This window comes from Oncorhynchus masou, chromosome 30, assembly GCF_036934945.1.
Source record: "Oncorhynchus masou masou isolate Uvic2021 chromosome 30, UVic_Omas_1.1, whole genome shotgun sequence".
In the NCBI taxonomy this organism is placed as follows: domain Eukaryota; kingdom Metazoa; phylum Chordata; class Actinopteri; order Salmoniformes; family Salmonidae; genus Oncorhynchus; species Oncorhynchus masou.
In genome coordinates, this window is record NC_088241.1 from 49,923,966 (window position 1) to 49,937,922 (window position 13,957).

The window sequence follows — 13,957 nt, forward strand, 5'->3', positions numbered from 1 at the left end:
TCTGAATTTGTCGACCATTTTAACGGCACCGCCTCCCATCACAACTTAGCCACAACCTTCATTTTTACCCAATAACAAGCCCCAACCACCATTTCCCCTCAGACAATATTGCCAAGCACTTATTTTATTACACATCAATCGGTTAAATCCTACTACGCACAAACCGACCCCAAAAAATGATTGTGTTTGTCTTTCATAAGATAATTCCACATGGGGTAAAGATTGCTGTTCGGAATCTATTAAGGCACATTTGGACGCTTTATCTCGTTCCTCCGGGGTCTTTCTCTTCCATTGAGGAGGATAATCTGGAATATAATATATCTCTCTCTCTCGCTTATTAAACCCTTTGAAAATACCCCAATTAGGCCTCATTATCAGTGGCAAGGATGATGTTAAGTGAGTTAAGTGGCTCTGCTGTAGTGATGGGAGGAGAGGAGATGTGGCCTCAGATAGGGACTTGCTGGGACACCAGAGTGTTTGATGTGTCTGGGCTCTTTAATATGTGGCTGTATTATGAGAGGCTAAACACACTGTCTAATACACTATCATTAGTTATCAGTCACTTCCCCACCTCATCAAGGGGTTGACTGACTGGAGGCCTATGCTGATTTGCGATAGCAACGTAACTTTGTATACTACATCATTCCATCAAATTGAAATGCCTGTGTAGTGTTAACCTCTCCTAGAGATGTCTGCTACCCACAGCAAAGTGAGTGATGACAGAACACATGCACCAGTGCACCTGATAATGCTTCCAACACAGTGCTCCCCAGTGCACATGAAAACGCTTCCCTAGAATCCCCACACAGATTAGAAAAGGTTCCATCCGAGGGATTCCAGAACAGTGCTCCAGAGAAAACTTAAAAACAACAACAACAACAACAGTGGATTTGCTTTTGTGTTTCGAAGGGTGCTGCGTAGATAGAACGTTGCAGCCACGCCCGCCTGTCAGGAAAATAACCTGTGGTTACCTAGGTTACCCCGTTGTCTCACAGCTAAAACATGACCTTTTTCAAAGCAATTTTCTTGTTGTCTGCTTGTTTTAATAAATTACAAAACTAGATTTAAGAAAAGTACAACATGTCTAAAGATGACTTTTCAACATTGCCTGCTCCGGAGCGTTCTCACTACATAGAACCTTTTATATTGTAGGGCTTCCCAACAACACAACAAACAGATTTTACAGCTACAGCTACAAGCAGTGAATGGACTTTCAGTACAAAGTGAAATGTATTACCTGTGATTGAATGTTTTCCACACACATAGCTACAGTACCAGTCAAAAGTTTGGACACACCTACTCATTCCAGGGTTGTTCTTTGTTTTGACTATTTTCTACATTGTAAAATAATAGTAAAGACATCAAAACTATGAAATAACACAAATGGAATCATGTAGAAAAAATCGAAATGTATTTTATATTTGAGAATCTTCAAAGTAGCCACCCTTTGCCTTGATGACAGCTTTGCACACTCTTGCCATTCTCTCAACCAGCTTCATGAGGTAGTCACCTGGAATGCATTTCAATTAACAGGTATTAATTTGGTACATTTGTGGAATTTCTTTCCTTCTTCATGCATTTGAGCCAATCAGTTGTGTTGTGAGAAGGTAGAGGTGGGATACAGAAGATAGCCCTATTTGGTAAAAGACCAAGTCCATATTATCACAAGAACAGCTCAAATAAGCAAAGAGAAATTACATTCCATCATTAAAAAAACAAAAACATTTAAGTAATAATTTAAACTTTGTTTAACTAGGTAAGTAATTTAAGGACAAATTATTATTTCCAATGACGTCCTACCCCGGCCCGAACCCGGACGATGCTGGGCCAATTTTGTGCCGTCCTATGGAACCCCCAATCACAGCCGGTTGTGAAACAGCGCGGAATCAAACCACTGCCTTTGACTGCTGCGCCACTCAGCAGCCATAACTTTAAGACATGAAGCTCAGTCAATCCGGAAAATGTCAAGAACTTTGAAAGTTTCTTCAAGTGCAGTCGCAAAAACACATCAAGCGCAATGATGAAACTGGCTCTCATGAGGACCGCCATAGGAAAGGAAGACCCAGAGTTACCTCTGCTGCAGAGAGTAAGTTCATTAGAGTTAACTGCACCTCAGATTGCAGCCACGAAACAGACACATCTCAACATCAACTGTTCAGAGGAGACTGCGTGAATCAGGCCTTCATGGTCGAATTGCTGCAAAGAAACCATTACTAAAAGACACCAACAAGAAAAAGAGACTTACTGGGGCCAAGAAACACAGCAATGTGGAACCCTGTCCTTTCGTTTGAGGAGTCCAAATTTGAGATTTTTTGTTCCAACCGCTGTGTCTTTGTGAGACGCAGAGTAGTTGAACGGATGATCTCCGCATGTGTGGTTCCCACCGTGAAGCATGGAAGAGGAGGTGTGGGGGTGCTTTGCTGGTGACACTGTCAGTGATTTATTTAGAATTCAAGGCGCATTTAACCAGCATGGCTGCCACAGCATTCTCCAGCGATACGCCATACCATCTGGTTTGTGCTTAGTGGTACTATCTTGTTTTTCAACAGGACAATTTCCCAAAACACACCTCCAGGCTGTGTAAGGGCTATTTGACCAATGAGAGTGATGGTGCTGCATCAGTTGACCTGGCCTCCACAATCACCCAACCTCAACCCAATTGAGATGGTTTGGGATGAGTTGGACCGCAGAGTTAAGGAAAAGCAGCCAACAAGTGCTTAGCATATGTGGAAACTACTTCAAGACTGTTGGAAAAAGCATTCCTCATGAAGCTGGTTGAGAGAATGCCAAGAGTCTGCAAAGCTGTCATCCAGGCAAAGGGTGGCTACTTTGAATAATTTAAAATGTTCTATATATTTTTATTTGTTGAACACTTTCTTTGGTTACTACATGATTCCATATGTGTTATTCCATAGATGTTATGTCTTCAATATTATTCTACAATGTAGAAAATATAAAAAAGATTTTAAAAACTTGACCGAGTAGGCGTGTCCTAACTTTTGACTGTACTGTATGTGTAGCCTACTTGGATACTGGCTCCCCACAGTTTCCCACTCTCTCATGCCAAATAGGCTGAAGCCACACGGCTATTTTTGCAGGTTCTATTTCCCTATGTGGGAGCATTGTGAACCATAGGTTGGGATTTTTGACCTGGCTACATGTACATTAAACAACACATTAGATTTTCAGCATGTTTTGTTATTTCTGTTAAACAAAAAACGACGACAAAATTGTCTCTTTTACACTGGGTGTCATTGGGAAATAACGTTTGTTTTCCCCAATTTGTGTGTGTGGTCAAGGGGAATTCCTTATTATTACCTGAATATTGACTCGGAGTATTCAACTGAATAATTCCAAAAAAGAATTCAGCAGGACCCACTCCCTGTCTCACTTGTCTACTGTTTTGGCTGCCTCTATGTCATGAGCTTTTCACAAAGGCATTTGCAGCCATATGATGCTACAAATGTAGAGAAGTAACTTTTAGAGAGTTTATGCCTTTGGGCTATATTCTTGACAATAGCTTTGTGGCTATGTTCTGAGAGGAAAGAGAAGATCATCAAAGAGGAGAGGAGATGGGAGGAGATGGGAGGAGAGGAGAGGAGAGGAGAGGAGAGGAGAGGAGAGGAGAGGAGAGGAGAGAGGAGAGGAGAGGAGAGGAGAGGAGAGGAGAGGAGAGGAGAGGAGAGGAGAGGAGAGGAGGCTGGCTAAGCATATAGAGCCCAGCTAGCTCCAGTGCTGATGTGGTTTTTGCTGCCAGTTCTGTGTTATAATTATGTTTCTGGGTTAAGATATGAACCATATTGACTTCATATTCACTTCCTCACATCAGCGATGCAAATAGATGGTATCAATGCTATTGTCTGGATAATGAACACTGAGGATAATGGTATTCAATACATTTTGAACAACCTCATCATCACACTGCCTTGTGATGCAGTTTCACAACAGTCTTGAACAGAAAATGCTCATGGAAAATTGAATTTATTTCACTAGCAATAATCAAATCAAATATAGAAATCTTTATTCTGCATGTGGCATGTTAGCATGGCTCGTGGCACTGATCTCTAACAGTCAGGTTTTTACTATATAGGAAACACGCACGCAGGGACGAACACTCGCACGCACACACACACACACATTTTACTACAGTATACGGCAGTGAGCCCACGTAATACATTCCCATCAGGCTGGCATTGTGCCCACGGTTGGCTCTGAGCGAGCGCTCTACAATAATGTAATGGCTCTTATCTGTCCAGCAGCGAACAGAGAGGATTGCTGAAGAAAACAGTCCTATAAATGCACAAGATATTCAATTAAATGACTGTTAACTCCCAGAGTTAACATGATTTAGGAGCTTTTGATTCTGCTCCTGAGTATTGATTGGATCTTTATTGGCCGTGTGCAAAGTGAAGCAGTTTCACCAATTGCTCTTGTTGTTTTTTTTAGTTAGAGCCAGACCAAAGGAAATCCACACTGTCATTTAGGAGACTGAGTTGATCCATAATGTATATGACAAGCTTGTTGTAGTCCATTACACAATATAAATGGTCTTCTTCACACAATTTCTGCATGTACAGAACATCACCAATAGTAATTTAAGATGACAAATGATCAGTTAAGGGAGCAAGTCGAACAACAAATTTATCTCTGCAACTTTTTAAAACAAGAAAAACAAGAAAAGCTAACATTACTAGACGGTGTTCCCGTGGCCTGTCCCATCAGCTGTCGTCTTGTTGATTTGGCTAATGTTTTGTTGTTCTGTTTGTCTTAGATCACGGAGCTTCACAATATCAAGAACATTACACGGATGCCCCGGGAGACCAAGAAACACGCAATGGCAATCATCTTCTATGACGAGACTTCCAAGACATTTGCCTGTGAGTCAGGTAAGCAATGCAACGCTGGGGAACGGAGGGAAGCAGGGAGGGAGGGATGGTGGATGAAGAAGGAGGGAGGGATGAAGAGTACGTGGGAGAGAGAGGGAGAAAGGGATGAAGAGAGAGAGAGAGAGAGAGAGAGAGAGAGAGGGAGAAAGCAAGAGAAGAGAGAGAAAGAACAGAGAAGGAAAGGAGAGAGAGAGAGAGAGAGAGAGAGAGAGAGAGAGAGAGACAATTGAGTGCTGAAGGTATTCCAAGCGCCAGACATGTGATTCTGTACTGTATTAGCTAAGACGGGTGGGTGTGTGTGTGGGTTTGTGTGGAGGGGTACTTGGGTATTATATATATATGGTTGCATCCTCTGGGTCCTGGTAGAGCAGAATGCTGTGATCTGATAGGTTGTAATGAATTCTGCTGCAGGGACTGGCTGAGTTAATAGTGTTAAGAGTCTTTATAGAGAACTAAAGAGAAACACGGAGAGATAGAGGAGGATAGATATTGGATTCATAGTGATAACGGGATGGGGAGGGAAAGAGAGTGAGAGAGAATGATTGGGAAGAGTGTATGAGAGGGATAGGGATAGAGGTAGGGAGAGAGAGAGAGAGAGAGAGAGAGAGAGAGAGAGAGAGAGAGAGAGAGAGAATGATTGGGATTAGAGGTAGAGAGAGAGACATTGGGGATGAGAGATAAATAGCGTGAGCAGTGGTCCTGCAGAGATATTAGCTCCTCTCCTCTCCTCCTATCCTATCCTATCCTATCCTTCCCATTCGTCTCCTCTCCTCTCCCATTCTCTTATCTTTCTTCTTCTCTCCTCTCCTGTAATGTCACAAACAGAGAAGTAAACAGTAGTTAATTGGGCACTGGGTGGAAGAGACATACACAAACAAACAAGGACAGTGATCTGCTGTAGACAAGTTGCAGGTGATTTTAGTGCCTGTGTGAGTGTGTGTGCGTGTGCGTGTGTGTTGATGTGCTGATGTTCTGATGTGAGCTGTAGCAGTGGTTCTCACGGGATAGATTATGTGCCTTATGGGGTGCAGTGAACTCTATCTCCACTCACTCCCCTCTCCCCTCACACCATTCTCTATGTCTCTCTCCTATCTCTTTCTCCCTCCTCTCTCTCTCTCTATTTGTCTCTCTCCACCACGCACACACACACACACACACACACACACACACACACACACACACACACACACACACACACACACACACACACACACACACACACACACACACACACACACACACACACACACACACACACAAACAAACGATCAAACACACAAAGCTCACAGTTACGCTGCTGACCCCCCTCCCTCCCTCCCTCTTCCTGGAGTCCCTTGCCATATGGAGGGATGTGTCCCCCGTGTTCAACACATGGTCCTTCACTTCCTGCACTCAATCACACACATGCACACTTGGGCTGGGCGGTGAACCGCATTTTAGTATATACCGACCAGTTTGGATGTTTACTTTACCTTACATACAGTGGGGCAAAAAAGTATTTAGTCAGCCACCAATTGTGCACGTTCTCCCACTTAAAATGATGAGAGAGGCCTGTAATTTTCATAATAGGTACACTTCACCTATGACAGACAAAATGAGAAAAAATCCAGAAGATCACATTGTAGGATTTTTAATGAATTTATTTGCAAATTATGGTGGAAAATAAGTATTTGGTCAATAACTCAAGTTTATCTCAATACTTTGTTATATACCCTTTGTTGGCAATGACAGAGGTCAAACGTTTTCTGTAAGTCTTCACAAGGTTTTCAAACACTGTTGCTGGTATTTTGGCCCATTTCTCCATGCAGATCTCCTCTAGAGCAGTGATGTTTTGGGCTGTTGCTGGGCAACACAGACTTTCAACTCCCTCCAAAGATTTTCTATGGGGTTGAGATCTGGAGACTGGCTAGGCCACTTCAGGACCTTGAAATGCTTCTTACGAAGCCACTCCTTCATTGCCCGGACGGTGTGTTTGGGATCATTGTCATGCTGAAAGACCCAGCCATGTTTCATCCTCAATGCCCTTGCTGATCGAAGGAGGTTTTCACTCAAAATCTCACGATACATGGTCCCATTCATTCTTTCCTTTACACGGATCCGTCGTCCTGGTCCCTTTGCAGAAAAACAGTCCCAAAGCATGATGTTTCCACACCCATGCTTCACAGTAGGTATGGTGTTCTCTGGATATAACTCAGCATTCTTCGTCCTCCAAACACGACGAGTTGAGTTTTTAACAAAAAGTTATATTTTGATTTCATCTGACCATATGACATTCTCCCAATCTCCTTCTGGATCATCCAAATGCTCTCTAGCAAACTTCAGACGGGCCTGGACATGTACTGGCTTAAGCAGGGGGACACGTCTGGCACTGCAGGATTTGAGTCCCTGGCGGCGTAGTGTGTTACTGATGGTAGGCTTTGTTACTTTGGTCCCAGCTCTCTGCAGGTCATTCACTAGGTCCCCCCGTGTGGTTCTGGGATTTTTGCTCACCGTTCTTGTGATCATTTTGACCCCACTGGGTGAGATCTTGCGTGGAGCCCCAGAACGAGGGAGATTATCAGTGATCTTGTATGTCTTCAATTTCCTAATAATTGCTCCCACAGTTGATTTCTTCAAACCAAGCTGCTTACCTATTGCAGATTCAGTCTTTCCAGCCTGGTGCAGGTCTACAATTTTGTTTCTGGTGTCCTTTGACAGAGCTTTAGTCTTGGCCATAGTGGAGTTTGGAGTGTGACTGTTTTTATTTATTTATTTTTATTTATTTTATTTCACCTTTATTTAACCAGGTAGGCTAGTTGAGAACAAGTTCTCATTTGCAACTGCGACCTGGCCAAGATAAAGCATAGCAGTGTAAACAGACAACACAGAGTTACACATGGAGTAAACAATTAACAAGTCAATAACAGAGTAGAAAAAAAGGGAGTCTATATACATTGTGTGCAAAAGGCATGAGGAGGTAGGCGTATAATTACAATTTGGCAGATTAACACTGGGGTGATAAATGATCAGATGGTCATGTACAGGTAGAGATATTGGTGTGCAAAAGAGCAGAAAAGTAAATAAATAAAAACAGTATGGGGATGAGGTAGGTAAAATTGAGTGGGCTATTTACCGATAGGCTATGTACAGCTGCAGCGATCGGTTAGCTGCTCAGATAGCAGATGTTTGAAGTTGGTGAGGGAGATAAAAGTCTCCAACTTCAGCGATTTTTGCAATTCGTTCCAGTCACAGGCAGCAGAGAACTGGAATGAAAGGCGGCCAAATGAGGTGTTGGCTTTAGGGATGATCAGTGAGATACACCTGCTGGAGCGCGTGCTATGGGTGGGTGTTGCCATCGTGACCAATGAGCTGAGATAAGGCGGAGCTTTACCTAGCATGGACTTGTAGATGACCTGGAGCCAGTGGGTCTGGCGACGAATATGTAGCGAGGGCCAGCCGACTAGAGCATACAAGTTGCAGTGGTGGGTGGTATAAGGTGCTTTAGTGACAAAACGGATGGCACTGTGATACACTGCATCCAGTTTGCTGAGTAGAGTGTTGGAAGCTATTTTGTAGATGACATCGCCGAAGTTGAGGATCGGTAGGATAGTCAGTTTTACTAGGGTAAGTTTGGCGGTGTGAGTGAAGGAGGCTTTGTTGCGGAATAGAAAGCCGACTCTAGATTTGATTTTCGATTGGAGATGTTTGATATGAGTCTGGAAGGAGAGTTTACAGTCTAGCCAGACACCTAGGTACTTATAGATGTCCACATATTCAAGGTCGGAACCATCCAGGGTGGTGATGCTAGTCAGGCGTGCGGGTGCAGGCAGCGAACGGTTGAAAAGCATGCATTTGGTTTTACTAGCGTTTAAGAGCAGTTGGAGGCCACGGAAGGAGTGTTGTATGGCATTGAAGCTTGTTTGGAGGTTAGATAGCACAGTTTGAGGTTGTGGACAGGTGTCTTTTATACAGATAACAAGTTCAAACAGGTGCCATTAATACAGGTAACGAGTGGAGGACAGAGGAGCCTCTTAAAGAAGAAGTTACAGGTCTGTGAGAGCCAGAAATCTTGCTTGTTTGTAGATGACCAAATACTTGTTTTCCACCATAATTTGCAAATAAATTCGTAAAAAATCCTACAATGTGATTTTCTGGATTTTTTTTCTCATTTTGTATGTCATAGTTGAAGTGTACCTATAATGAAAATTATCTTTTTAAGTGGGAGAACTTGCACAATTGGTGGCTGACTAAATACTTTTTTACCCCACTGTAACAGTATATCAATGTTTGGTTTATTAAATGTAATAACTGAGTGCTGAAACTAAATATGCTAGACAAGCTGGGATCTTTTTGTGTCTGTAAAATTAATTATGCTAGAAATGTTGGTGTAAATGCTAATGTGTAAATATTGATTGATAAATATTGATTGATAACCAATCATATGGAAGTACACTTGGAGTCACGCGATGTTGTGTGGTCCACCAACTACGATTTGGGTCCTTTCCAATAAATACTGAGGGTCTCTGTCACGGATCCCTCTGGAGCTTTCAGTACGCACACCTGTCTCCTATTCCCACTGACTAGTACTTGTATAAGTGTGCCCTTTGGTTTCCATTGGGCTGTTGATTATTGTTACTATGTCCGTTGGTGCGTGTGAGTACCTGTGCTCTGTGTTTTGGCTTTCGTGCCATTGTGAATTGCGCAGATGATTACGGGTCTCGTCCCGTGTGTTAATCATTGTGCACATGTGTATTTATTCAAGGTACTCTTCGCTCTTTTGTTTGGGTTTCAACCCTGTGTTTTGCACAGTGTTTGTTTGGTGTTCGTCCCCGTGCCTTTACAAGGTGCGCCATCATTTGGGTGTAAATTAAACCCCTATTACGCATTCCTGCGCCTGTCTCCCGAACCCTTTATATCAACGTGACAGTCTTATTCTGGTGACAAATAAAAAATGATCTTGCTCTTTTGTCTATAAAAATCTCATAATGTATGCAAGTGTTACTAGGACTCTGGGGGGACTTGGCCTATCCGCAGGGGGTACTTGAAGGGTACTCCGAGCAGAGCAGAATTCAGGTGGTGGTAACAGTAACCGATAAACGTTGGGCACCACTGCTGTAGGCTATACCCGCACTGTATCTGCAAGCTGTTGGCTAGAGCGCACTTGTCAAAACCAACGTGGGCACACTCGCTATATACCCAACATTGTCTGTGGAAAACCACTCAGTAGAGTAGAAAGTTGCCATGGAAATCCATTTCACTTTTTATGCAGTACATGGGAATTGAACCACAAAGGTATTTTGATCTGCAGCTACGTCATCACGTACAGCCTTTCATCAAAAACAAGTCCATTTGATGGAAGCGCATCTCTGGTGGGAAAGTGGGCATATTGTTTTTATGCAGATTTTAGAATAATTGCATAAAAATCTGTCGCTATTGGATGGAAACGTAGTTATAGAGGAGAGTAAATATTCTGATAAAGAAAACTACATTTTTCACAAAATAGAGACATACAAAGACAAAACAAATGTAGTAATTACTACATACATGTATGCTGATTTTTTTTTGATTGAACAGTATAAAACAATTAAAAGAGAGAAAGCCCCATTAAAAGCATATCTGCAACTTTTATTTTTTTTTAAATAAAAAAAATACTGTCAAATACAGTCATACCTTCACAAATATCATGATATGATATATTGGCCATGTCGGCCAGCCTTAAGGCACGCACACACTTTCTCTATTTCTCTCCCATGTCCACCCCATGCAGGAAGCTGCCCTCCCAGTGTCCTTCACTTCCTGTGCTCTCTCTGTGGTACTGTGCCAGTGTCAGCCTCTTTTCTCTCTCACTCCCTCTTGCTCCTTCACACTGCTAGTTTTTTTTAACTGATGTCTAGCTCTCATCTCTTCCACCCTCTCTCTCTCTCTCTCTCTCTCTCTCTCTCTCTCTCTCTCTCTCTCTCTCTCTCTCTCTCTCTCTCTCTCTCTCTCGTTCTCTCTCTCTCTCTCTCTCTCTCTCTCTCTCTCTCTCTCTCTCTCTCTCTCTCTCTCTCTCTCTCTCTCTCTCTCTCTCTCTCTCTCTTTTCCTCTCTCCTGCCTCTCATTTTCCTCATGCTCCCTCTTCTTCTCTTTCCCTGTGTGTTGTCCAGGCTGCCTCTCGGATAAAGTGTTTGTTTATGTGATTTTCCACTCGGCAGCTCTTACAGTGTGTGAGTTTAGACTTCAGACACACTCAGAGGACACAGGCTCAGCAAGGGAGGAAATGGACCAAGAGAGGCTCTTAAGTACAGAGATTTATCAGTGTGTGTGTGTGTGTGTGTGTGTGTGTGTGTGTGTGTGTGTGTGTGTGTGTGTGTGTGTGTGTGTGTGTGTGTGTGTGTGTGTGTGTGTGTGTGTGTGTGTGTGTGTGTCCGGATGAACAAGGCCACAACCTCAGGCAAGGTCAGTCTAGGGAACAGACCCTTTACCCATTTCCCTCTCAGTTAAACTGCCCAGTTGTACACTGAAAAAAATGAAGGTTTCTTAAGTGGTTCTTCCTCAGCTCTTAAGGTTCCTTGGAGCACTGTTGCCGCATAAAAAAAACTTTGAGTTAAGTGTGGGGTTTTTGATGTGGCATCTACAGTTCTTCAGAATTCTTAAAGGTTCTTGAAATGTCTATTGAAGCCTGCAAATATGTCCCTTTAATAGCACACAGCAAATTGTCCAGTGTTAACTAATGTTGAGTTTTCAGTGTAACATTTCTAGGGTTGATTCAAGAGTTAATCAGTGGTGTAAAAGAACCCCAGAGTTGGTGTTAATAACTAGAGTTGAACCAAAACCATCACTATCATATTCCCCACAGCATGCTCTTTTGCAGGTGGATTTTCAGAATTGTTTCTTTCAATATCTATGTTTTTGCATGTATGTTTATTGATTAATTAAACTTATGCTACTCAAATATAAATAACATACATTTTTCTAAACTCTTCCTATGTGTTACTTGGACTCATTGCACCCGTTATATATCTTAATCTTTCCGGGCCTGGTAGTCATTCCAAATGCAGGTTGGGGGTGAATACAATTCTAAATGGTGTATATCCCTCATCTGGCTGGATTCCAATTGGAATTACACATTGTTTTGCAATAGTGTGACTTGCATGCCAGCATAGTGTGACTTGCATGCCTTGTGTGTTCTGTAAACTATGAGTTTCAGGCCACTGTATTAGGGTAAAACTAGGCTGTATTGTCTTTAAGAATGACATTTTAATGAATGAAATCAACAACCATGTCTCTGTCACTAGCATAAAGTCATGAGTGGTACAAGTACCTTGAAAATTAACTCGAAAGGCATCCTGGGAACTATGCAAATAAAAATCCCCAAATGTTTTTTTCAAAGAACCATCCCATTTATGGTTCTTCAGAGACTCTAAAAGGGTTCCCCTATGGCATCACTCACAATAACCTTATTTGGTTCCAATTTGCACTTTTGTTTTTAAGAGTGTACACACACACACACACACACTTCCACATGCATCTCTATACACATCAGTGACCACAGTGCCATGTCCTGGAGCTCCTTTGGGAAGAGACCAGGGAGAAGTAGACAACACACAGATAAACAACTCAGTCTGACTCTCATTTCATAGCTCAGTAACTCTCATCCACATTCTACAGTCTGGAATCTTACATTCCATTGTAAACAGAGATTTCTCCATCTTTAGAGGAAGACATTGGTATTCACCAACAACTGTCTTTCTGTTTGCTGTGTGAGGGAGTGAGAATTTGATTCATGAAACCATCAGCCTCCACTTAGTGGTTAATTAAACAATTCAATAACACCCCTCCTCTTCCCTCACCACTGCCAAGAGTGCCAGAGTTGAGCTTTTCGAGACTTGTGCACACGGCAGCGTATGTGGTGTATGTGTTTGTGTGTGTTCATGTTCCTCTTCCTGTTCCTGTTTGTGTTTGTGTTTGTGTTTGTGTTTGTGTGTGCATGTGTGCCTCGGAGAGAGATAAGGTGTGTGTAACTGATAAAGAGAGAGGAGATATTATCGACTTGTATGGGTTTGATTAAAAGATTGTCACTGTTGCTCCGAGATAATTATTTTCGGATGCATTCACACAATTTCCTTAGAGATCAATCCTGTTAATTGTTTTCTACACCCAGGCTTCTCACCGTTTAATTATATCACCCTATTGGGATAATAAGCTATTGATTTTCTGGTGTTAAGAATGTCAGTTGATCCCCCTGTGTTCCGCTTGTTGATCAAATCTATCCGAGAAAAAATGCTTTATGGCCTGATCCCAGATCTGTACTGGATGTGCTTTAGAAGTACAGTACAGATTGCGGTTGTCACAATTACCACAATGCTCAATTTTTTATTGGGAAAAAAAGAATAGAGACAGAACTCTATGGTCCTTTAAAAATCTGCTCTATGTACAATATCTTGTGATTTTAGCTTGGAACAAATAATTGATGGCCGGGTATATCAGGGTCTGGTGGTCAAGTGCTTTAGGAGTACAGTATAGGAGAGAGGAGAGGAGAGAGGGTTAGGGAGGGCGGTGTTGAGAGTGGTCGGCAGAGGAGAGAGAGGAAATGCAGCATTCATCTGGTGTTTTGTGGTCATGAACTGCTTGACTCTTTTCATCAGCAGAGAATCAATCAGATTGATTTTCTCCAGGTTACCACTAAATCAAATCAAATCAAATTTATTTATATAGCCCTTCGTACATCAGCTGATATCTCAAAGTGATGTACAGAAACCCAGCCTAAAACCCCAAACAGCAAGCAACGCAGGTGTAGAAGCACGGTGGCTAGGAAAAACTCCCTAGAAAGGCCAAAACAGTAGGAAGAAACCTAGAGAGGAACCAGGCTATGTGGGGTGGCCAGTCCTCTTCTGGCTGTGCCGGGTGGAGATTATAACAGAACATGGCCAAAATGTTCAAATGTTCATAAATGATTCACTACCTGATACTCACGTCCGGGGGGGGCTTTTTTAGTCCACAGTGCATGCTGTATGATTAATCTGTGTCTGTGTGTACTTTTCTAACTTTGTATGAGCTGGATGCGGAGGAGTGGTACAAGCTGCTGTGTGTGGAGTGTGTATTTCTGCCTG

The 13,957-nt window shown here is 42.5% G+C and overlaps 1 protein-coding gene across 1 annotated transcript in view; it reads left to right on the forward strand.

The window, feature by feature from the left end:
- Positions 1 to 13,957, forward strand: part of dok6 (docking protein 6) — a 90,785-nt gene that overhangs the window by 24,722 nt on the left and 52,106 nt on the right. Inside the window, exon 3 of the mRNA XM_064949238.1 lies at positions 4,772 to 4,886. Within this exon, the coding sequence (XP_064805310.1) occupies positions 4,772 to 4,886 (115 nt within the window). The remainder of the gene's footprint in view (positions 1 to 4,771; positions 4,887 to 13,957) is intronic.